General features: G+C 55.8%; 1 protein-coding gene across 1 annotated transcript; it reads left to right on the top strand.

Moving 5' to 3' along the window:
• The first annotated feature begins 7,473 nt into the window (after positions 1-7,473).
• ZFP3 (ZFP3 zinc finger protein) lies at positions 7,474-15,479 on the top strand. Its single transcript, XM_042916595.1, has 3 exons — positions 7,474-7,823; positions 7,922-8,064; positions 14,076-15,479. Exons 1-3 carry the CDS (start codon positions 7,474-7,476, stop codon positions 15,455-15,457), a joined length of 1,875 nt encoding a protein of 624 aa, XP_042772529.1. The 3' UTR covers positions 15,458-15,479.
• The last annotated feature ends 9,349 nt before the right edge of the window (positions 15,480-24,828 follow it).

Raw genomic sequence — 24,828 nt, 5'->3', positions numbered from 1 at the left:
CCGCACCCCCGTGCCTCCCCCAGTTCCTGTGTTAAAGCCCTGACCCTCAAGGGGATGGCATTTGGAGGTGGGGCCTTTGGGAGGGAATTAGGTTTAGATGAAGTCGCGAGAGTGGAGTCCTCACGATGGGGTTAGTGCCCCTGTGAGGAGACAAAGGGGGACCAGAGCTCTGTCCCTGCCCCGTGGGGACACAGAGAGAAGGTGACTGGAGAAAGAAGGTGATTTTATTAAAGCACGGGGACAGGACGTGTGGGCAGAAAGAGCTGCTCTGGGGAAGGTGATGGGAGAGACCCTCACCAGGAACGAATCTGCCGGCACCTTGTTCTTGGACTTCCCAGCCTCCAGACTGTGAGCAGCAAACACGAATTGTGAAGCCAGTCAGCGTGTGGGGTTTTGTGAGAGCAGCCTGAGCTGACTAAGACGTGCGGGGTTCTCGGGGACCACATGTTTAATAGGGGTCCCCATGAGGGGTGCTGTCGAGATCACAGCAATACGGACTTTGGGTTAGAGAGATGGTGGCCGGGGGGGGGGGGGGGGGCGGGGGGGAGGTCTGGCTGCTGTAATTGGTAGAGTGTGCGACTCTTTTGTTTTTGTTTTTTTTATTAAAGAAAAAACAAAAATTAAAAAAAAATCTTTACCAGTGAAGTAGGTAAAAATGCCATGTGTGACCAAAAAAATTCACACCGTACTCCATTGTGCATAATTCGTACTGGAGAACAGTCATGGAAACATAATGAATGCCAGAGGGTTTTCAAAGGGAGGCTAGTGCTCTTTAGATATTATTGAACTCATCGTGGGGGGAGAAGACTGAAGAATTCAAGAAACGTAGGAAAAGGCTTCACGTTCCAAGAGAACCGATTGGGACGTAACGACTGCGGGAAAGCCTTGCCTCGGAGGCCACGACTTCTACATACATCACTGCGTCTACTCCTGAGAGACACCCTGTAATTTACTGAGGGTGGTGAAACCTTCCATCAGAGCTGAGTCTTACCCAACATCAAAGCATTCATTCTGCAGAGGAGGCCTGGGAATGTCGTGTCCGAAGGCCTTCGATTATCGCTCGCACCTTAACTGACCCCGGAGGGTTCATACAAGAGACAGACTGCTTGGAAGCAATCAATGTGAACGCGCTGTCTGGCCTAAGTCGAGTTCTACAGCGTCGAAGAATGTATTTCAGGGAAGACTGCCACGCATGTACCGGAAGTGAAAATCCCTTCCGCCGGACTCTTGCATCTTGTGGAAAAAGAGATGACAAAAAGTCAAGCGATTCGAACGTACCCGCGTATTTATCGTGCGATGCACAGCTGCTCACTGCCCCTTGTCCTCCCCTCCTTGGTCCGTACGTTGCTTATGTGAACCGTGGTCTCTGGGCGAGAGACAAGGCAAAGGGCCTGGCTGTGGTTGGCTGTCCCGGAGGAAGCCATCTCTCTTTCCCATTTGCTGGGCCTCTGGTCTTAACTCTCAAAGTATCCCTTGTCCTGGAAGGAAAGGCCAGTGCTAAGGACACCGTATTATTTAAAACTTCCTATCACGCCAGGAAGTCTGAGGACATATGAAAGAGAACCATTGCTCGGAAAAAGTGCCCGTCAGCGGTGAGTCCACAATGACGTATGGAGTGACCACTACCTTATACCTCCCCTCCCCTCGTTACACTGTCATCTCAGGAAATTATGACCCTGAGTAAGCCCCACTAGTCACTGCTGTCGTGACTAATTTCAGCCGGGCTGGCGGGAGCGACCAGGTTCCTTTAATGGCAGGAGGTGGCAGCGCCCCAGTTATGACATTTTAAATTCTAAGCAATACTCTTACCGCTATGACATACAGTGTGCATGTGTCAACACGTCCCTGGATACAGAAGTAATCAGGAAGCATCTAGACGAGGGGGATTGGTCTGTACGTGGACTCTTGTGGGCTCACGGACGTGTGAACAGCTGATTTAAGACACCCCCTGACACAAAGTGGTGGCCGTGCCAGGTTGAGAAGCACTCTGACACGCAACGTCCTCCTTCCTTCTCCTCTGCTTTCCGGCCACAGCTGGACTCTGGTTCGTGGCTCGTGGCTCGTGGCTCTACCAGACACCCATCGAGGACACTGTGTCTTCAGCCCCGCGCAGGGAGAGGACACGGGGACACATACAGGCGTCTACTGCTCCTGTACCCCTCAAGATTGCCTACCTACGGGGGTGCCTGGGTGGCTCAGTCGGTTAAGCGTCCGACTTCGGCTCAGGTCATGATCTCAGGGTTGTGGGTTCGAGCCCCGCGTTGGGCTCTGTGCTGACAGCTCGGAGCCTGGAGCTGCTTCGGATTCTGTGTCTCCCTCTCTCTCTGCCCCTCCCCCACTCGTGCTCTGTCTCTCTGTCTTTCAAAAATGAATAAACGTCGAGAGAAAATTTTAAAAAGGAGGGGAAGAGACAGAGAGAACCCCCAGCAGGCTCTGCAATGCCAGCCCAGAGCCCTATGTGGGGTCTGAACCGATGAACCTCAAGACCATGACCTGAGCCAAAATCAAAAGTCGGATGCTCAACCGACTGAGCCACCCCAGGCGCCCCAGTGTTGCATCATTTAACAGTTAGGGCTTCACTTAAGAGAAGAGAGTCCCCCTGGTTTTGACAAGCCTGATAATCATTTATATCCCTCTCCGTGATGCCCGGTCACCTCCAGGTTCAGTGCCCATCTCCCCTCCCCCTAACAACCCACATCTCATATTAAGCAGTATTTATTAGGATGATGGGAGCTGTGACCTACGTGTGCAATTTGAAGACGTTTCTCCATTTCCTGTGATGCTGTTTGGCTTTTGGGGGGGGGGGCGCCCTGGGGGCTGTCAACAATTATGCACGACTGCTGGAAATGGCCCCAGACTCTTCTAACGTCTTGGTTAGACGTCTGACCTACGACACCGATTAGATCAGCGTGTCATCCCCTGGGTCCAGCACGACAGGTCAAACCCCACGCTCGGGGTGGGGGGAGTGAGTAGGGAAGGGTCCAGTTTTCACCGTCTAGAATGTATAACCTACAGAATTGATTACGGCGCATCTGGGGGTGGCCCCGTCCGAAGGTAAAGAAATAGCGGGTGGAGCGTAAAACGTGTGTCCAGGGAGACGAGAAAAAAGGAGGGAGGAGAGCGCCTGGCCGGCCCGGTCGGTGGAGCCTGCAACTCTTGATCTCGGGGTCGTGAGTTCAAGCCCCACGTTGGGGCTTAAAAAAAAAAAAAAAAAAAAAAAGGAACAAAAACCAAGATGTATTTGAACTGTCTGCAAACTCAGCCGCTTACACTGGTTGTTCACATTCTTCATCCCAATTCCACGCGAGAATCCTTCCCTTTCTGAGCTTTCCCAGTTTCCCCTGTCACCAGGATCAGCCAGTCTCCTCAGCCGGCCATTTGGTGGTTATATTTTGGTTCACTGACCCCCAGATGTTACATAGAAATTGTGGACTCTGGTGTCAGCCAACATTCCTCATCCAAGCCTATGAAAAAGTTCTCAGCCGCGTGATAACTACTGATCTGATGGGATGGACAGGCTCCGAGGAGTTCTTTATTAAAAAATTAAAAAAATTTTTTTTTTTTTTTTATTTGTGAGAGCAAGAGAGACAGAGTGCGAGTAGGGGAGAGGCAGAGAGAGGGAGACACAGAATCTGAAGCAGGCACAGAGCCTGACATGGGGCTCGAACTCACAGACCGCGAGGTCATCACCCGAGCCGAAGTCAGTCACTCAAGCGACTAAGCCACCCAGGCGACACTCTTAAGCACTATTCCTTGAAGGCCGTTGTTGAAATTCAAGTTAACCAGGGAGGACTTTCCCACGAGCGTGTCTCAGCACGCACAGACTGTCTGCGGTCAGGGCTGTGTTACAGGCACAGTCACAGAGGGCAGGTCAGGCTCCCGTCACTGGGCGGGGAGGTGGCAAACGGTCTTAGGAGAGAACACAAGCCGAGACAGGTCAGGGGAGCCCAGGCGCCAAGGGTCAGGAAGGTCGGCGGGTGAGTGTCAGAGCGAGAAGGGAAGGGAAGGAGCAGAGAGGGCTTTGCGCATGCGATTATCCTGAATCAGGTGTTACAGGAGGGGAGCCGGGTCAACAGCCCTGCCTGTACCTTTGGCGTTTCATCTTGGTGGATGGGAGACGCTTTGCACAGGTAAGGTAAATGTGGATTTTGTGACAGATTGGATGTGTCCTCTCTGGAGCTAATGGTCAAAGGACTGGTGTGCAGCCGGCCTGGGTCATGCTTCGGGGCCTCTTAAAGGGGTGGAGGCTGATTGTGTCCTGAGTGGGACTTCAGGAGGGCAGGGGGGTTGGAGTGAGAGGGACCTGGGGAGGAGTCTGAAGGTGTGGGTGCTGACCCTGGTCTCCCTGCTTCTGATCTGATCACACCTGGACAAGTCACCGAGTCCTTTGGGCCCCCTCCTGGTTGTTTTTTTTTGTTTTTTTTTTAAATAAAGTTTATTCATTTATTTATCTAAAAAATTTTTTTTAATGTTTAGTTATTTTTGAAGGAGAGAGAGACAGAGCATGAGCAAGGGAGGGGCAGAGAGAGAGAGGGAGACACAGAATCCAAAGCAGGCTTCTGGCTCTGGGCTGTCAGCACAAAGCCGGACGCGGGGCTGGAACCCACGAACTGTGAGATCATGACCTGAGCCGAAATCGGACGCTTAACCAACTGAGCCACCCAGGTGCCCCAAAGTTTATTAATTTATTATGAGAGAGAGAAAGAGAGAGAGAGAGAGAGCACACAGAAGCCAGGCTGGGGAGGGGCAGAGAGAGAGGGAGACACAGAATATGAAGCAGGTTCCAGGCTTTGAGCTGTCAGCACAGAGCCTGACGTGGGGCTCAAACTCCGGAATCGGGAGATCATGACCTGAGTCTTAACCGACTGAGCCACCCAGGCGCACTGCCTCTTGGTTCTTTTAAACCAAGCCTCAAAAGGGGCGCCTGGTGGCTCATTTGGTTAAGCGTCTGACTTCAGCTCAGGTCATGATCTCATGGCTTGTGAGTTTGAGCCCCGTGTCAGGCTCTGTGCTGACAGCTCGGAGCCTGGAGCCTGCTTCCGATTCTGTGCCTCCCCCTCTTTCTGCCCCTCCCCTGCTTGCACTGTTTCTGTCTCTCAAAAATAAATAAACATTAAAAAAATGAAAATAAAATAAACCAAGCCTCAAAGCCAAGCATTTTGCCCACTTGGATATGATCGACACATTGGGATTTCTTTTTTTTTTTTTTTTTAAGTTTTTATTTATTTATTTTGAGGGGAGGGGGAAGGGCAGAGAGAGAAAGAGAATCCCAAGCAGGCTCCTTGCTGTCAGTGAAGAGCCCGACGCGAGGCTCAAACCCACAAACTGTGGAATCATGACCTGAACAGAAATCAAGAGTTAGACGCTTAACCACCCGAGCCATCCAGGCGCCCCGACACATCATGATTTCTTATGTGGCTTCAATGTAGTAGTGAGGTCAGGGATCACGCGAGGGACTCACGCTGCCAGATTCAGTGGGTTTCAGCAAGAGGGGAAGGCAATGAGCCCGGGATGAGTCTAGAAAGAGAATCTGAGGGCTCGGCAGCAAAAGCAAGCCTCGGAAACAAAGGGACCCTTTTGTTGGAGAGGGACCCTGAGGGGTCATCACAGTTAGCAGATTTCAGTGGCGGTGGGGACGAGGACAGTATTGTGGGTGGACGCATGGTGTCAGGGAGGACACAGCATGAAGAGCGAGTGAACAGCATGCACGTTGGCAAACGGGCTGCGTTAGCCTCGGGAGGAAGGTGGCATCACAAAGGGATGTTTCCAGAGGAATGGATAGTTCATCTAAGATTTTTCTGGTGGGCCACGTCTTGAGCTGGGAGAACGACACCATGAAGGTAGAATTAGGCGTCACTGTGGCAGGTGTAAGCTTCTCTGGTCATGTCGGGAACTCACATGACCCTGTAACGCAGGTAGATCCTGGGACTGAATTTTCCCTCTCGTGCTGTTTTCTCAAAAAGCCGCCTCAGAGGGGCTCAGTCGGTTGAGCGTCCAAGTCGTGATCTCAGCTCAGGTCATGATCTCATGGTTCGTGGGTTCGAGCCCCGCTTTGGGCTGTGTGCTGATCGTTGGGAGCCTGCTCGGGATTCTCTTTCCCTCTGCCCCTCCCCCGCTTGTGTTCTTTCTCAAAATAAACTTAAAAAAAGAGAGAGCGAGCCTCAGAAATATCCATGTAGGACTGCCTGGGCCCTGGGGATGGCAAATAACTTCTACTCATATGGGAAAGCACCTTGTGATGAGGGGGCTCAGAGGCAGTTCTTGAGGCAGATGCCCAGTTTTTTTAATTAAAAAAAGGTTTTATTTTTTGATAAATATTTTTGATTTAGTTTTGGATTTTTGAAATCAAAATATATTTTATTTTATTAAAAAAATTTTGATATTTTTTGATAAATGAACGTTTATTCATTTTTGAGAGACAGAGCAAGACAGCACAAGTAGGGATGGGGCAGAGAGAGAGAGAGAGAGAGAGAGAGAGAAGCCCAAGCAGGCTCCAGGCTCTGAGCTGTCAGCACAGAGCCCTAAGAGGGCTTGAACTCACAACCCGTGAGATCATGACCTGAGCCGAAGGTGGACGCTGAACCGACTGAGCCACCCAGGCACCCCCAGGCACCCCAAGGCAGATGCCCATGAATGCAGGTAACCTAGATCCAAATCAGTGGAACCAAATGCCTCCCACCTTCCATGTTGAGCAGGATGCGTCTGCAGTCTGGGCATCTTTCCTTGAGAGGAATATTGCCTCAAAGGACTGTGATGGTGGATCATGGGTTGGATAAAAGCTTGGGCAAAATGAAGAAGGTTGAAGTAGAACTCTTGGAAAATGGTAGACAAGCCTACGGGAGAAATAGAACATTTCTGGGCAGCGGTTGAAAGGGCTCCGGGAGGGAGAAACGATACATTTATCTTGGGGCTCTTCTCAAAAAACACTTTTCCCGCTAGCTGTTGGCAGCCTAGCCAAGGACATTTCTGCCGATCCAGGGTTGACAACCTTCTCGGGCAGGTGCAAGTGGGTAGGGCAGAGGAGTTCAGGATGTTGGCGTGGACGGCTGCAGTGCTGGGCCGAATTCCGTGACCACAAGAGAGTTTTCCTTTGTGATGGGGTGTGCGCTGGATACACACACAATATCCCTTTCTGAGGGCGGACGCTCCCTTCCTTATTCTGCAGGATGGCGGTGGGGCGGACAAAGAAGCGGGGCCCCCACGGCTGGGGCGGACCGGGGACCCTGACTCGGCTGCTCCTACCACTCCACGATGTGAGCGCCAGACCCAATCACAGCCCTGCCCTGCGAACTGGTGTTTGGGAGGAGAGCGGCCGTCTGAGGCTACCCTGGGTAGGACGGAGCCCCTCGGCGACGTCACCTGTGAACCGAGACCTGAAACCCAAAGGGCGGGCACGGGAAGTAACCGGCAGTGAGCACGAGGGCTGGGGCGAGCCGGGCACCCTCGATCGGGACGGGAGGAGGCCGGCGGCGGATGCGGAGCCGCGGCCCGAGCCGCTCGCCCCGCACTCTCACCCGGGGTCCCTCCCGCGAGCAAGCCCCCCGGACCTCCGGGCGGACGGCCCGCCCGCTCCCGGGCCCCCGGCGCTCAGGGAAGAGGGCGGCGGGCCGAGGCGCGCGGGAGGCGCAGCCGCCCGCTCGGGGCGCAGGTGCACGCGGGGGAGCGACGGCGGTGCGCAGAGCGGCCGGCCCCGCGGCGGAAGTGCGTCCCGGGGGCCGCTCTAGGACGGCCGGAGGACCCGGCTCGTCAGTGACCCCGCGCCAGACGGGAGCGCCGTCGCGCGCCGGGCGTCTCCGGGCAGCCGAGCCGGCGGCGGCGGGGAGGCGGGGCGGGGCGCGCGCGCGCGCGGGGGGAGGGCAGGGCAGGCGCAGCCGGGGCGGGGAGGGGGGCGGGCGGCCCGACCACCTGTTCCTCCGCCGAGGGCGGCGCGCGCCGATTGGCCGAGCACGCCGGAAGTGGAGGCGGCCGCCGCCGTCGCCCGTGAGACCGAGATCGCGGCGGCGGGGAGCTCGGAGCCCGGCGAGAGCGGGGCGAGCGGAGCGCGGCGGGGCGGGAGCGGCCGCGGTGAGACACCTACCCCCCCCCCCCACGGCGGCGCGGGGCGGCGCGGGGTGGGGCGGGGCGGGGGGCCGGTCCCTGGACCGCGGCCCGCGGGCCGAGCGGACGCGCCACACCGAGGCCCGGTCCCGACCCCAGCTGGACGCGTGACCTTGGGCTCTCTGCTTCCCCCGTCCCCCCCCCCCCCACGAATTTCCCCGCCTGTTCAGGGAGGACCGTCCCCGCGCGGGTCGCGTTCCAGTCGGGCGCGGGTGGGGCCGCCGTCCCCCCCTCCCCTCCCCCCCCCCCGAGTGAGCGGCGGGGACGCGAGGGCCGGCAGGTCACCCCGAAGGGCCCCGCGGCCGCCTGCGCCCCGGCTCGGCTCACCGGGCCCTGGCGTCGGGGGGTTGGTGGGGACCGGGGAGAGTAGGAAGACCGTGCTTTAAATCCCAAATCCTCCGGACCGGGAGAAGGGGCGTGGATTTACAAATAGTGACGGGCGTCGGCTGTGTGTCGGCACCGTTCTAGACTCTTGGGATACAAAAATGAATGAAGTCTCCGGTTAGTCCTCAAGGGTGTCACAGGTTCGTTGTGTAGATGAAACGTCTGTACAAATTCATGTAACAGAGGGGTTTCCCAGCTCCCCGAAACGTGCTGGGCGCTGGGAGTCCCAGGATGCATAGAACAGCCGCCTTGCTCAGGGGCGAAAGAAACAATGATCTGAGGTCACTGCTCCAAGATGAAGGAGGCTTAGGGGCAGGGAAGGAAATGGGCTCTCTGTGCTGGAGTGGAGTCGTCTGGTGGATGTTTGTGAAGTGCCCGAGGTGGGCAGTAGCATTCCAGGAAGTGGGAATAACTTTCCAAGTGCAAAGAAGCCTTAAAGAATGGGAAGTGTTTGAGCTGCAGGGCCCTGGGCAGGACTACAGCTTCCAGGGGTCACTGGAGAGTGTGGGCCAGGAAGTGGGAAGGGGCCGGGCCTGGGGGCCACGTTGGGAAGTTTTTATTATATAGGTCCTGGGGGAACAGTGAGCAGGAAGCCACCTGGTAATTAGAGTGCGGAGAAAGAGGTGAGTGAAATGCAATTCAGAGGTCCAAGGGAGAACCTTCCTTCCAGAAAGTGTTAGTGGAGACTGAGGGGAGGAGTTGGTCCTTGCAGTTAGTTGATGACGAATGCTTGCGAGGACCTGGCCTTTCAGAAGTTCTAGGGGGAAAGTGTGTCCGTTAAGATGTTTTGGTCTGTAGTAACGACTCAAACTGGCTTAAAAATACGCGGGTGCACAAATTCTCACAATCGGAAGTCGAGAAGTAAGACGCTTGCAGGATTGAGGTGGTCTAGTGGCCCTCGCTCCACTGGCCCTCAGTTTCCTTAGCTCTCCCTGCCTTCATCCAGGAGCTGGTAGGGAAATGACAGCAGCAGCCCCAGGCGGCCACGTACAGAAGTGTTGCTGTGGCTGTGTCGCGACGGTCGGAACTGTTCCCAGGAGCCCCCAGCGAACTTCTCCACGTATCGTTGACCCAGATGAAGGCATACGGACGTTCCTGAACCAGTCCCTGCCGTTGTGAGCAGTCACTGGCAGGGGAGATGCTATTGGTTTGACTGGGTTAACTCAGTGGGGGCTCAGTCCTGGAGCCCCTCGCTGAGGTCAGATCTGCAGAGTGTGTGTGTGTGGTGGGGGGGGGGGGCAATGTCAACCTCTTTGCTCAAATGCTCCTTTAAATAACTTGAAAAGCTTTGTGTTCCCCATACTATTTGTAAGTCGGCTTCCAAAATATTTCATCGTACGTCTGAACAGTTGAACAAGTGATTGTCCATGTGGGGTGGTACAGGTGTGGGTTCTGTGGATTCTGACACTGCGAGGAGCTGGGCGATGGTGGCTGTAGGAGAGAGGAGGGGGACAAGGGGAGACCGGAGAGGGGCTGCTTGTGGCACTTGCTCTCGGCCGAGTATTGGAGAGAGAGTTGGTTTTTTTGTTTTTGTCTTTTTTAACGTTTATTTATTTTTGAGACAGAGAGAGAGCATGAACGGGGGAGGGGCAGAGAGAGAGGGAGACGCAGAATCGGAAGCAGGCTCCGGGCTCCGAGCCATCAGCCCAGAGACCGAGGCGGGGCTCGAACTCACGGCCCGCGAGATCGTGACCTGAGCTGAAGTCGGACGCTTAACCGACTGAACCACCCAGGTGCCCCTGGAGAGAGAGTTTTTTAAGACCGTCCTGCCCAGTTCACACGGTGCCGTGGATGAAGAAGGTAGCTAGATTCTCTCAGTGGATCCTTAAACGGTTGTATAGATGCGTACTTGGCTATAATTCCCAAAGAGTTCAACAGAAAGGAGAAATCCAGCTTTTGGGTGGCTGCTCTTCCCCATGGGAAAGCCGGAGGAGGTGCTGGCAGTGGGTGAGGGGGGAAGATGGCAGGTCATTTTGAGGGGCAACACCAAGCGCTTCCCAGAACTGGGGCTTCCTATAGGAGATCAGCTTCCTTCCAGGTGTAGGGTGTAGGGAGATGTTGGCGGAGAGGGGGAGAGGAGGGGATGGGAGAGGCCCAGGCGGGGCAGGGCTGGCGGCCACCATCCTGTGCGTGCCTGTGGGTGGGCCCAAGTCACCGGGTCCCCTTCCCTCACCACCCGTCCCTGGTCTCTCCTCCTTGTCGGCATCTTCATTTCTTCTGTGACGTCGTCTCGCCACCTTCTTAACCTGACTCTGCACTGGCACCGTCCCTTCTAACGTAAACACGTTCAGGGCTCTCCCGTCGGCGAACACCCTTGCCTTTTCACACTAGTGCCCATCGTGTTCCTCTCCTTTCATCCGGACTTTTTTTTTTCCTTTAACGTTTGTTTATTTTTGAGAGAGAGACAGAGTATGAGCTGGGAAGGGGTGGGGAGAGAGGGAGACAGAATCCGAAGCAGACTCCAGGCTCTGAGCTGTCAGCGCAGATCTCGACGTGGGGCTCGAGCCCACGAACCGTGAGATCATGACCTGAGCCGAAGTCGGGTGCTTAACCGACTGAGCCACCCAGGCGCCCCTAAGACTTTTCTTTTTTTTGAAAGAAGCAGCAGATTCATTGATAGCTCACCACCTGGCGGCTTCTCCTGCCACAGTCTGTTGTCACAGGTCACCTGCGACCACCTAATTGTCCCAGGAGACACTTTCCAGGCGGCCCTTTCTAATTCTCTCTGCCGATGCCGTGCTGACTCTTCTAGAACATGGTTCCAGTTCTTTCCTCCTTCACTGGCCATTCTTTGTCTTGTCGGTGGGCCCCTCTTTCCTCTACTCACCCCTTTATCGTTAGGGTCCAGCAGGAAGCCACTCACTCCGACTGGGATAAGTGAGGAAGGTTACTTGCAAAGAGGTCAATGACACGGGCAGGGTGTCGAGGAGCCTGGGGATCCAGCCCCGGAGGGGTCGCTGCCCAGGCCTCAGGAGACGGGAGGCGGGAGAGGGCATTGAACCTGGGCCGTGAGACGATTGGGTGGCAGAGAAGCGCTGCCGTCTGGTTGAGGGACGCCGGCCCCAGGTGGCCTCATGGGGAGGGACCAGGGGAGCAGACACCCTGACCTTACTCCTCCCCGCTCTGGTCTCCCGTGGGGGCTCCCCATCGGCGGAGCACAGCCGGAAGCGGGGGGCCCCCTGACGTTTGCCGCAGAGCTTAGCCTTGTGGGGCGGGGAGGGGGGGAGCTCTGGAGGGAAAGACGAGATAACCGGGGTGGTCTTCAGAGTCAGCCCGGGCTCTCCAGGTTTCTGTGCGTCTGCGGCCGCTCGCACCCTCCTCACGCCCCCTGTGCCGGGCACCGTCAGCTCCGGGGCTCTGGGCTGACCAGGCTTTAGACCAGGACCTCTTAACGGATTCCTGGATGATACTCTGTATGGGAGTCTTGAAACGTCTCTTGTGCAAAACAGAGTTCCTCCGTCCCCCTCCCTCCTAAACTAGCTGCTCCTGCAGTCTCCCCAGCCTCGGGGGCACCGTTTCTGACATAAAGGGAGACCCGGGCGTCACCTTGGACTCCTCCCTCTTCCCTCCACCTGTATCCACTCCAGCCACCTCTTACGGGATCGGACCTCCAAACCACTTGTCCAACTGGCCTCCGCTTCACTCCCTCTACTGTTGCTGCCCTGGTGAGGTCGCGTGCCCCTCGCCTTGGTGACGGCCTCCACCTTCTCCCTGCTCTCCCCGTGCCCAGGCCCGCTGCCTTCTAGTCGGTCCACTAATTGGCCGTTAGCGTGCCTCTGCCTGAGAGCTCATCTGACCACGGGCCGTGTCACTGCTCGGCTTAGAAACCGTTCCACGACCCTGCCTTGTCTTTAGGCGAAAGTCCCATAGCTGCGCGTTCCCCCTGGAGAATCGCCCTCCGCAGTGAACACGTTTACTGGCGGAGGCCTGCGCTCCTCAGGTTGGCTGTGGGGCATAGCTCGGTGCCCTGGACCAAGGACCAGTGCAGCATCACCTCCGGTGAACATCTGGAAGGAGGCTAGCCCGTTCTCCTAGCGTTTGGAGCTCAGTCCAGTGACAGGGACAGCTAAATCCCCAGGGCCTTTGTACTAGGCAGAGATAGGTTTGGCTTCGTAAAACCAAAACAAAAAGCCATAATGGCTTAAGGGAGGGGAACGCTTGTTTCCCTCTTAGATAAATAAGTCCGGAGGCAGGCATTCCACGGCTGGCCTGTCAGCTCCGAGGAGTCGTCAGGGACCCAGATCCTTCTGGCTCTGGTCTGGCCGTAGGGTAAGCTGGTGTGCTCGCGTCCCAGAGGGCGCTCTGCCCCACGCACAGCATGGAAACGTGAAGAAATGCATCCCTCACCCCTAAGGAGACTTCCCAGAGCCCCGTGTACTTCTGTCTGCATTTTACTGTCACATCTGCCAGAATTTGGTCACGTGCCCACACCCAGCCGCAAAGAAAGCTGAAGAACGTATTTCTTTAGTTAGATTCCTTGCTATGCTAAATGAATTCATTATTCTGTTGCTGATGAGGTGGGCAAGAATAGATATCGGGTAATAACTAAAACTTTTGCCACAGGCTCTTAGCAGTTTAAAAAGTATAGGCCTTGAGATCTAAAAAAGCATTAGGAAACTCCTATAAAGAGGCCATTTATAAACCAATCTGTAGAAACAAAGAACATTGCTACATATAAAGACAACAACCAGTTAGGAAATGTAAGAAAACTCACGAAGAGGGAAGACGTACAACAGAGATGTGATGGATATAAAATCAAAAACATCAGGATACGTTTGGGAATTTCACAGAATTGTACTAAAATTGATGTGGAGAAGTAGGAGCGTGGACAGGAAGCGTCTGGAAAAGAAGACTGAGACAGAACTTTGTCCAACATAGCGAAGAGTCCAGTAAAGAAAGCTACAGTAGGTTGAGGCTCTGGTACCAGGGAAGGAGTAGACAGGTCCTGGAAGTATATGGCGTCTAGACGTTGACCCCAACGTCGACCTCTGGGCTGTGGCACGGCAGCATCTCGCATCAGTAGGGAAGAGAACGGTAGGGCTGGACACAACGCGCTGACCGTCTGGAGAGGATTAAGCTGCACACAAGTCCACCCGACGTCAGCGAGCCAGGAGGACTTCCTTTGGTTCTGGGGCTGGCCCAGCCACTGTCCCCTTTTGGATGGTCAGCCCCGGTTTCCAGTGCCCCGTAGCGTAGACCTGGCGAGCGCCGCCGGGCCGCACTAAGGAGGGTTCCTCCCTCAACCCCACACTTAACTTGTGTCACTTGGTCCTTTCCGCCCCCTGCCCCAGCCTTTTCCGTAGACCCACCTAGAAACGCGGCCGCCTTCCCCGTGTACCTTCCTTCCCAACCTCCGCAGCCTCTGCAGGCGGCTGTCCCGAAGCATCCCTTTACCGGCCACACCCGATTTCTGCCCTCCCCTCTCCTCCTCTGCCGGTTCGGCCAGTGTCTGCCGTGCGTTTAGTGCGGCCGCCGGCCTCCCAAGCCCCTGTCTTCCGCGTCGGGGCGCCCTGTCCTCTCACCAGACCCTCGGGCTGGAGCTCCCGGCCGCACCAGCTCCGGCCACTTCACGTGCCTGCCCTCTGTCATTTCAGATCGTGACATGGGGACTGAGCACACGGAGGTCATTCCCAAGGAGGAAGTTTGCGAAGAGCCCGAGCCCCCCGGGGCGGCCGACGAGGGCCGGCAGTTCGGAGCGGACGCGCGGGCGCGGCCCCCGGGCGGGTCCGTGGACGCGAGCGTGGCGCCCGGGTCTTCTCGGGGCGGTGGCGTCGCGTCGGGGCTGATGACCGTCAAGAGGTCCCCGTCCAGCGAGAGCCTGCAGGAGGAGCCGCCTCCGCCACCGGGGGCCCCCGCGCCGCAGAGGGGCCCCGTGCGGGAGAAGCCCCACACGTGCCGGGAGTGCGGGAAGGCCTTCAACCAGAACTCGCACCTGACGCAGCACCTGCGCGTGCACAGCGGCGAGAAGCCCTTCCAGTGCGGCGAGTGCGGGAAGCCGTTCGGGACCAACTCCAGCCTCCGGCGGCACCTGCGCATCCACGCGGGCGAGAAGCCGTTCGCGTGCACCGAGTGCGGCAAGGCGTTCATCCAGAGCTCGCACCTGGTGCACCACCACCGCATCCACACCGGGGAGCGGCCCTACCGCTGCGGCGAGTGCGGCAAGGCCTTCAGCCAGAACTCGGCCCTGCTGCTGCACCAGCGCATCCACACCGGCGAGAAGCCGTACGCGTGCAACGAGTGCGGCAAGGCGTTCCGCGTGAGCTCGCAGCTCATCCAGCACCAGCGCATCCACACGGAGGAGCGCTACCACGAGTGCGGCGAGTGCGGCAAGGCCTTCAAGCACAGCTCGGGCCTCATCCGCCACCAGAAGATCCACACCGGCGAGAAGCCCTACCTGTGCGGCGAGTGCGGCAAGGGCTTCGGCCAGAGCTCCGAGCTCATCCGGCACCAGCGCATCCACACGGGCGACAAGCCGTACGAGTGCAGCGAGTGCGGGAAGACCTTCGGCCAGAACTCGGAGATCATCCGGCACGTGAGGATCCACACGGGCGAGAAGCCGTACGTGTGCGGCGAGTGCGGGAAGGCCTTCCGCGGCAACTCGGAGCTGCTGCGCCACGAGCGCATCCACACGGGCGAGAAGCCGTTCGAGTGCCCCGAGTGCGGGAAGGCCTTCCGGCGGACCTCGCACCTCACGGTGCACCGGCGCATCCACCGCGGCGACAAGCCGCACCAGTGCGCCGAGTGCGCGCGCACCTTCTGGGACGGCTCGGAGCTGCTGCTCCACCGGAAGGTGCACACGGGCGAGAAGCCGTACGAGTGCGACCGCTGCGGGAAGCCGTTCGGCCAGCTGTCGCAGCTGGCGCTCCACCAGCGGACGCACACGGGCGAGAGGCCGTACGAGTGCCAGCAGTGCTCCCGGACCTTCAGCAGGAGCTCGCACCTGCTGCGGCACCAGAGCGTGCACTGCGCGCAGTGAGCCCGCGCCGGCCCTGCCGCGGGGCCGGCTGGAGAGGAGGGCGCGCTGCTGCGGCCTGTGCGCGGGGGCGCTGCGGGGCGCCGGCCTGGACCGCCAGAGCCGTTTCGGCCCTTCGTTGTCCTCTGGCCCTCCCCGCCGCGCCCCCCGGCGGATCCCACGACGCTCGGGTGCGGACTGGCCATCGAGTCCGGATTGTTACCTTCCAGGGAAGACGGAGGCGGCCCGCGGTGCCGCCACCGCCCCCACGCGGCCCAGCGGACGTGCGGAAGGTTCCCCCGGAAAGACGCCGCGGGCACCCGTTCCGGCACCCACTGCTTAGCGCTGCCGTCAGCCAGCCGGCGTCTCTTAGCTTCAGACCCTTCCGCATGTGCCATGAAGTTTCCCGGGGAGACGGCAGCGTTGCTGGAGAGCGGGAACCCGTCGTTGGTCTGCGGAGGAGTCGGCCCGGCCCAGCCGTTTCCAGGACTGTGAGGGAAGGCCCTCGGAGTCCGGAGGAGCGCGTGGCAGGCCAGGGGCCAGCCGACCCGCAGAGGCCAGGCTGCTCCGCAGCTGTACCCCCCCCCCCCGGGGCTCCTCGGACAGACTGCTCCCGGGAGCCCTGCCGTGTTCCCTGTGGGCCCAGCTCCCGCCACCGGGCCCGTCCCAGATCAGGCGGCGGCAGACAGGACTGTGCACTTGGGCCCCGGCCTCGTGATGTGCCGCCGGGCCTGACTGACCGGGAACTCGCCTTGCCCGGCGCCTAGGCCCTCACGGCCTGGATCCCTGTGCGGGGGGCCTCGCTGGTGAGCGGGGGGGGGGGGGGGGGGGGGGGGGGGGGGGGGGGGGGGGCTCCCCGGGGGCTCCCCACAGTTTGCCCCCAGCCCGGGAGCTCCCTGGTAGTCTCCCCACGACTTTTCTGTGCTCTCCTGCCTATCGTTTCTTCCCTGAGAGATGCACGCCGTCCATTTTCCACACGTCCCAGTGTGCCAGGCGCTGGCCGGGTGGCGATGGGAAGCCCGCCCGTGGGCGTCCAGCAGGCCCCAGGGCTGGTCTCGAGAGGCAGACCTTGAATGAGCCACTCGGCCGCTGGCCCCTAACTTGCCTTATCTGTGACAGGAGGGGACATGAGCCAAGTGACGCCGAGGGTTCACCCAGCCCCTTAATTCTTGACTGCTTTAAAAATCTGACTTTACACGTCTTCAGTGTTCTGTTCTTTAATCCCTTTATTACACGATTACTAATCACTAGTGTTTACCGAGTGTTTACTGCGTGCGGGCACAGTGCCAGACGGCTGGCGTGCTGATTTCCACGGCTGCTTGAGTGGAGCACCGTTTACACCCCGTAAACTCCACCTGTTTCAGTGTCTGGTGCAATGATCTCTAGTTTACAGGGTTGCCCCTCCCTCGGCTGGCGAGGTCGGCGTGGGTACTCCTGCCGCACTTGAAAACATCTTGAGGAAAGGGTGGCTCAGTTGGTTGAGTGTCCAGCTCTTGATTTTGCCTTAGGTCAAGATCTCCTGGTTCGTGGGTTCAAGCCCCGAGTCAGACTCTGCGCTGACGGTGCGGAGCCTGCTTGGGATTCTCTCTCTCCCTCCCTCTGCCGTTCCCCACCCCCCCCCCCCCCCCCCCCCCGCTTGTGTGCGCTTTCTCCCTGTCTCTCAAAATAAATAAACTTTAAAGAAAATAAAAATTAAAAAGGTGAGTAGGGGCAGGGGGACGTCGAATGACTTGCCTGTGATCACAGCCGGTAAGTGCTGGTGTGGGCTCCTGACCGCCCTGCCCACCCCATGCTAAACCCTTGGCCCGTTTTTTATTATTACTACGTGAATTTGGACGTAATAGATTTAAATCCTGTCCTTGGAAATACAACTGCTCCCACCCAGAACCCATGACTGGGTCTGTTCTGTATCCCGGCGTGCCCCCCAGGGTCAGCCCCTTCACTTGAGGACGGGTTCCCACATCCTCCCATCCCTCCTCTGTCTGGCAATCTGCCCCTTCACAGGAGGGACTCTTCCCCTTTCCTTATGGAGGTCACGAGCACGGTGTGCTCTCCTTTATTTGTTGTTCAAGTTCAAAGTGAACTCTACCCACACTCCACCTTTTCTCACAGGAAACCTGGGTGCCACCCACACCCACTCCTTTACTCTGATTTGTGTGTTCGCGTGTGTGATTTCCACATCTGCCCCTTGCCGGTGCTGATGAACTCTGCACCTGGTCAACCGCCCCCCCCCCCCCCGGAGTCCACTCCCCCCAGACACGTCCACGAGCGACAAGGGCTGTGCTGAAAGCTGTGTCAGGTGGAGAAGGGGCTTCATGTTGTACATCCTTAGACCTTTTGTTCTCAGAAGGCCCTTGTTGGCCAACCACCGCTGCTTTCTCCGTCTGTCTGCCTACTCCCCCTGACCTCCCTGGGCTCGGCTGCCTCGACAACATTGTCCTTGCCAGACGACCGGTCCCTGCCTGCCAGCCCCACCCGAGCTGTGGCCCCAGCTCAGTAGTTTCTGAAACCCACTGCTCAGAAAAAAAGGACCTTCCGTTGGGAGCCCAGCGCCCGGAACATTAGAAGGTAGCGCGGTGACCGGCGTCATACTCAAGTGTCGTCCTGAGTCGGGGAGATCCCTCATTCCAAGAGGAGTCCACCTTTCCCAAGAATTCTGGGGAATGAAATTTTCTCCACCTTGATGCACACGCCCCACACCTCCCGTGATGTCATCGCCTGCCCTCGGCCACCTCTCACCCAGGCGTCTCAGGGACATTTGGGCCTTTTCCTTCTGTTGGCCTGCCTCCCTCCCTCTCCGTACGTGGGAGCCACAGTCTGACCGTAATTGTGAGTGGTACTCCTACTTCTGTGCCAGCAGAGCTCCACCAAGGAGAAGAAAGGGCACGGGTTTTCTTACTTCTAGACCTAATTAAAACCAGGCCTCACGGTCTGGAAGACCTACCTGAATACCCAGAAATACCCTCCAGAAGGTTTGCCGTTCTGGCCGTGGACTTTCGTCCTTCCCTAATTAAACAGCCGCGCTGGCGTGCTCGCACGGTGCGGAAGTAAACGGTTTCTTTATAATTCTACTCCCTACCTTTCTAGTGTTTATGGTCCCAAAGTACGTGGTCTCATTGTGTCCTCATAGGATTTTGTGTGCCTGTCTCAAGCCCGTCCTGTAACTGGCAGTCTTTACCCCAGTGCCACAGGCACCCCGCTCCGTTAGCTTGTGGTTTCGTGTAAACTTCACTCTGTCCTTGACCTGCTTTGCTCAGTGAGATTCTTTATACTTTCGTAACCAGGCAGGTGGTACGTGTTTTGTTCGTATGTCCTTTATGAAGTGTGTGTGTGTTTCATGGTTAACAACTTAATGTAATACTCTGGATCATCTGGATGGTCCATTTTTTCTTTTTTTTTTCTTTTAAATCACCTTGTTGCTGAGATTTCAAGGCTAGCGTTTGTGATTGTTACTGTCGTCTAAGCCTCATGTTGTGCGTGTTCTCCTGAGCGACCCCAGAGCGAAGGCAGGGCCCTAAGGTTGTCAGGCCAGGGGACTTTGAGACTCCGGAAAACGTGCGTGCGACATCGGGGAGTTCATGGCCCACCGAAACCCGTCCTTGGACCCCGGTAGCACTTCACCTCCCCCCTGAAAGTAGACTCCCCTTTGGGAAAAGCGAACCCAGCAACCCACAATAACCTCTCCCTCATCACAGGCCTCCGCTTTTGGGGTGAAATTGTCTAAATGAGCAGCCTGAGGGCAGCCGGGTGCAGAGGGAGCTGGAACCCAGGAAGGAGCCGCAGCAAAGCTGGTGGTCGCACAGTCGCCCACCTCTTGCTGAGTGCCCGTGACTCGTGCACTGCCCCAGAGTGGGGGGATCCCGGGCAGGGGTTAAGGGCTGGGCGACTGGCAGGGACTGGAGCAATCCGGGGGCGGTCAGCGCGCTGGCACCACAGCTCCGAGGGGCTGAGGGCGATGGCTGACGGGCAGGCGAAGCCCTCCTTGAACCCCGGAGTGGGCTCTCCCCCTTCCTGCCCTGGCTGCCCCGGCTGCGTCCTCGTCCCCAGCCTAGGGCTTAGCACAAGGACCTGGCCACAACTCCAGCCTCCCCTGTGCCACCGGGGAAGGGAACATGTTTCCTTGTTTGTAACACGCCTTGCAGGCAGTGTTTTAACTGGGTGGACCCAACTTGCTGGCACCCCCACGTCTCCAGAAAGCCACCTTCTTTGCTCAGCTGCCACCTCGACTCCAGGACCACGAGGTAGGAGCCCCACCGAGCAAGGCCCCGGACCCTGGGGGAGACCTGGACCTCTGGGGGAGCCCTGTTGCCAGGGAGCAGTGGGGTCGGGTGCCAGGCAAACTGGTCAGCTCCTGTCCAGAGACTCGGGTCTCTGTCGCATCCCAGGTATTTATGGAGGCCGTGCCGTGGCCCAAGTTCTTTCCCACCAACATCCAGGCCCATTGACATAGTTGTTTAATAATTATTAAATTTTAATTTAGTTGCAGCGGGAATGGATAGACCCAGGTTAGGAAGGCAGGGTTGGCTTTAGAGAGAGGACACTGTCCTCTGAGGCTGTCGCCGGGGTGGAAAGACCGGTGTGGAGGTGTGGAGGCCAGGCCTGGGGAGCTGACCAGGTGAGGCCTTATGCTAAGAAGGAGGTTGGCTATGCATCCGGGTGGGTAGGGGCTGGGACAGCTCCTGGCAGATGGCCCCAAAAATCACCAAGAAGGGAGCAAAGTGCTTCTATGCCCCTGATCTGGTTTCGTTGGGCATTCTCTTTTTTTTAATGTTTATTTTGAGAGGGAGAAAGTGCACACGTGCACGTACGCATGTGGGCAGAGAGAGAGAATCTTAAGCAGGCTCCATGCTCAGTGCAGAGCCCTACTTGGGGCTCGATCTCACAACCACGAGATCATGACCTGAGCCGAAACCAAGAGTCAGATGCATAACCGACTGAGCCACCCAGGTGTCCCGTGTTGGGCATTCTTTAAACTGGACTGTGGGCGGCACAGGAAGGGGGTTTAAGCAGTGGGACTGTAATCCAAGTTCCCCCCACCCCCGAGTCGGGGAGCCCCAGGGGTACAGTGGACGAGAGAGAGCTGGGAGGTCTCCACTGGAGCTCGAAGATTCTGTGCAGAGAAGTCCACAGTGGGCCACAACCCTACTAATGGGACGGATTTCACCTTATCACGGGACTCCCCCGTCGTAGCTCATCGGAAGCTGCATCCTGGGGAGGCCCTTTGAATATGAGCGTGGAGAAACCTCCACTTGGAGCCCCACTGCCCGCCACATCGCAGCAGCCACAGTAGGCGGCCATCTGGGCCTCTTTGCTCTTCCTCGCCGGGACCAGCAGACCGAAACAGCCTTTGTGTCAGCTACTTGCGTCTTGCTCCCTGCGGACAGGGCTGACGCTTGTAGAAGAGTGTACGGCATTCAGTCCAGGGCTTCCACCCAGAAGTTGATAAATGAATGGTTTCCACAAACAGGAGGCCACGAAGATGAATTCGACACTCAACTTCAGTTAACTGATGGCAGCATCACGATGTCTTTGCTGCCCTTCATTTTTCTGTGCAAACCCTTCCCCCCAACCCCCCCCACAAATGATGAGGATGGCGTTAAAGGTCCATGTCACCCATCATGTCTTTTTTTTTTTAAATATTTTTATTTATTTTTGAGACAGAGAGAGACAGAGCATGAGCAGGGGAGGGGCAGAGAGAGAGGGAGACACAGAATCCGAAGCAGGCTCCAGGCTCTGAGCCGTCAGCACAGAGCCTGACGCAGGGCTGGAACTCACAGACTGTGAGATCACGACAAGGGCTGAAGTCGAACGCTTAACCAACTGAGCCACCCAGGTGCCCCACCCATCATGTCTCTTTATGTGACAGGGGGACAGGTAAAAGGTCAAGCACGTGAAGCAAAAGCTCTCCTTGGCTGACGGAACTGACCCACTCTACGGTTTACTCAAGTGCAAGGCGGTCACTGGTTGCCTGAAATGCCCCTCTTCCCTGCCCTTTCACACTGGGGGAAAAAGAGCAAATCAGATATCCCACCTGTGCGATCCTCAGCGTCTTCAGTCATGGCCTGTGTTTCTCTCATTCTTGTTTTCTTACGCATCATCTCCACCTCCTCGGACCCATCATTCCTTCCTGTGAGCTCTCTCACGTGTATCTGCTGTGACTCAGGACCCATCCTCATCACAGGCCTGTGCTGTCCTCAGATGTATTCACATGCTCAGGACGGTTCTGAAAAGGAGCTCCAAAATGGCTTGTTCTTCCAAGGACTAGAATCTACCGGAAGACAAACCGTGTGCCGGGGGCCTCGCTGACAAGAGCGGTATCCGTCCGTCCTTTGAATACAGGCATTTGCTCCAGCTCCCGCTCTCTGTCCCTCTTTTTCCTACAATGTTAGCTCAGGCTCTTCAGGAGGTCTTTCGTCCTTTTTTCTCTGTCACATGGACCCATTTGTGAGCTAGAAATAAACTCCAGTCAGGCAAAGACGGGGTGTCGCACCACAGGAGGTGCAAATGAGTCGGCGAAAGTAGCCATCTGTCCTCAGTGCCATCATGGCCGATGCCGCCAGTCTGTGAAGACCCTGACCACGCGTGGCAGTCTCTTCAGAATTCCCCATGGGCTGGGTTGTCTTGTTATCCCTTGATTTTCAGTGTCCTCATCCATAAAGTGGGAAAAGTATCTGTTTCGTAAGGTTGTGGGAGGAGAATATATAACCGTATGTCTGGAAACCCATTGCATGGTATCTTGTAGGAGCCAAATAAATGCAGTTTCTTCTTCTCCTTTACCCATTTTCCTCGTCTTTGGATACCCCCCCCCCCCCCCCCCGCCCAGGATGCTTTGTCACAGGCATTGGAGTTCAAAGAGAATACAAATTACACCTTAACCTCTGCACTCTACTAATTTTTATTTGCTGTGTTTTATCTTAAATGTACATTATTCCATCCACCTTGAAGCTGCTAAGTAGCCCTTGTGAGTCGACATGGGGTCTAACTGCTGTTAGCACACCATTTCCTTGTCAAGTCTAACCAGTGGATTTACACTGAAGTTGTGGAATGTAATGTGTTTGAAGGTCTATCATGGAAGGCTTCTTCCCTTACAAATTGGGATCCATTGTCAAGTACTAAGTCTTTATTTTATTTTTTTTAATGTTTATTCATTTTTGGGAGAGAGCGCGAGTTGGGGAGGGGCAGAGAGAGATACACACAGAATCTCAAGCGGGCTCCAGGCTCAGAGCTGTCAGCACAGAGCCCAACACGGGACTCAACTGTGGGGCTTGAATTCACAAACCACGCGTGAGATCATGACCTCAGCTGAAGTCAGATGCTTAACCGACTGAGCCACCCAGGCGCCCCAAGTGCTCAATCGTTATTTTCCCCAGAGAGTCCATACTTTTTTCTACTTAAAAACTTTAGTCCTTGTGTCTAAAATGAAATTCCACGTCTTGGCCAATTATGCCATCTGCGTATTTATTTCTGGTTTCAAACAATCTGATTTTGATTGTGCCTTGGTGTAGTTTTCTTTGCATGTCTTCTGCTTGATGTTGGTCTATGCTTCGTGCATCCGTGGATGTAGAGTTGCCATCAGTTCTAGAAAACTCTCAGCCCCAACTGCTTCAAGTAGTCTTCTGCTTTCCTCTTTTTCCCCAGGGCTCTAACAGCACACAGGTTTGGTTGATTGAAGTTCCACAGCTCACAGATGTGCTCATCTTTTTTTTTTTTTTTTAAGTGTTTTTATCTGTTTCATTTTGGTAGTTTCTATCCAGCATATTTTATTTTATTTTTTTTTTTTTTAAATTTTTTTTTTTTAACGTTTATTTATTTTTGAGACAGAGAGAGACAGAGCATGAACAGGGGAGGAGCAGAGAGAGAGGGAGACACAGAATCTGAAACAGGCTCCAGGCTCTGAGCTGTCAGCACAGAGCCCGACGCGGGGCTCGAACCCACGGACTGTGAGATCATGACCTGAGCCGAAGTCGGACGCTCAACCGACCAAGCCACCCAGGCGCCCCTATCCAGCATATTTTAATCTCAGACATTATATTTTAAACTCTATAATTCAGTTTACATCTTTTTTTTTTTTCTGTAAGCTCTACACCACACGTGAGACTTGAACTCATGACCCCGAGATCAAGAGTTGCACGCTCCACCGAGCCAGCGGGGCGCCCCCAATTTACGTCTTTCTAGTGCCTTCCATGTCTCTCTGTACAGGCTCATGTTTTCCTTTCCCTTTTGCGGCATATGGAGCACACTGTTTTTAGTGTCCTGTTTAATAGGATCATCTGCACCATTTCTGGATGTTTCTATTGATGATTTTACCATCATTATGGGTCATACTTTCCTGTTTCTTTGTATGCCTTTAATTTTGTATTGTGCCCCACACATTGTAAATTTTATGTTGTTGGGTGTTGTTTTTTTTTTAATTCCTTTATTTATTTTAACGTTTATTTTTGAGAGAGAGAGACAGAGTGCGAGTAGGGGAGGGTCAGAGGGAGAGGGAGACACAGAATCTGAAGCAGGCTCCAGGCTCTGAGCTGTCAGCACAGAGCCTGACATGGAGCTCGAACTCACGAACTTCAAGATCATGACCTGAGCTGAAATCGGAGGCTTTCAGGCACCCAGGTGCCCCTAAATTCCTTTAAATATTTTTGAGCTTTGCACTGGGATGCAGGGAACTTACTTGGAAACAGTTTTTCTTGAGTTGAGATGAAGCACGGGGTTAGAATGTTGTTGGCTGCGTGTTGAATCGCCCCCATCGGTTGTGAAGGACTGGGCTACATTCAGGCTTACCCACCGAGCTCCGTATATATTTATATTGTTTTCCCTTTCGTCTGGTGGGACACCATTCTTGTTACTCTTCTGTGTAACGAAGTTTAAATGCTTGTTTGGAAAACTGTATTTAACAATTTAGAAGGCTTGATAGAAGGAATGCGTCAGTCTGAAGAGTACACATTGGATGGGAAAGAATTTCCTTCTTCTGTTTCTCCAGATTTTTCCGTCTTATTTAGCTTGAGATCTTCGCAGCTTGGTTCCAGGATTCTAGCCTCTGCCCGTTGCGCAGTAGATACTGATCCAGACGGTAAACCAGTGAACTACGTCAAAAGCACTCTCAATATTACGTTGGACAAAAAGTTTCGTTCTTTTGACTTCACATAGCTTGTCGCCCCATAAAAGGGCTAACAGCACAATTTTTAAAAAATAAATTAAGAAGTATTTATAGGGGAAAAAAAGTCTCATTCAAGCCTTGAGGGCAGAAGAGAAGAGAGGCACACACACGAACCGCTCCGCCTGGTCCGAGAGAGTGGAGCTTGGCAGCTTCCTTGCTGCTGCCCCTCCGTTCGGCCTGAAGGCCCCTGACCTGGCTCCCGCGACAGACCACACATCCGCTTCCCACCGCCGTCCTGCTT

The sequence above is a fragment of the Panthera leo genome, chromosome E1 (assembly GCF_018350215.1).
Source record: "Panthera leo isolate Ple1 chromosome E1, P.leo_Ple1_pat1.1, whole genome shotgun sequence".
NCBI classification, from domain to species: Eukaryota; Metazoa; Chordata; class Mammalia; order Carnivora; family Felidae; genus Panthera; species Panthera leo.
The sequence above is the reverse complement of the archived record's forward strand: the minus strand, read 5'-3'. Positions and strand labels throughout refer to the sequence as shown.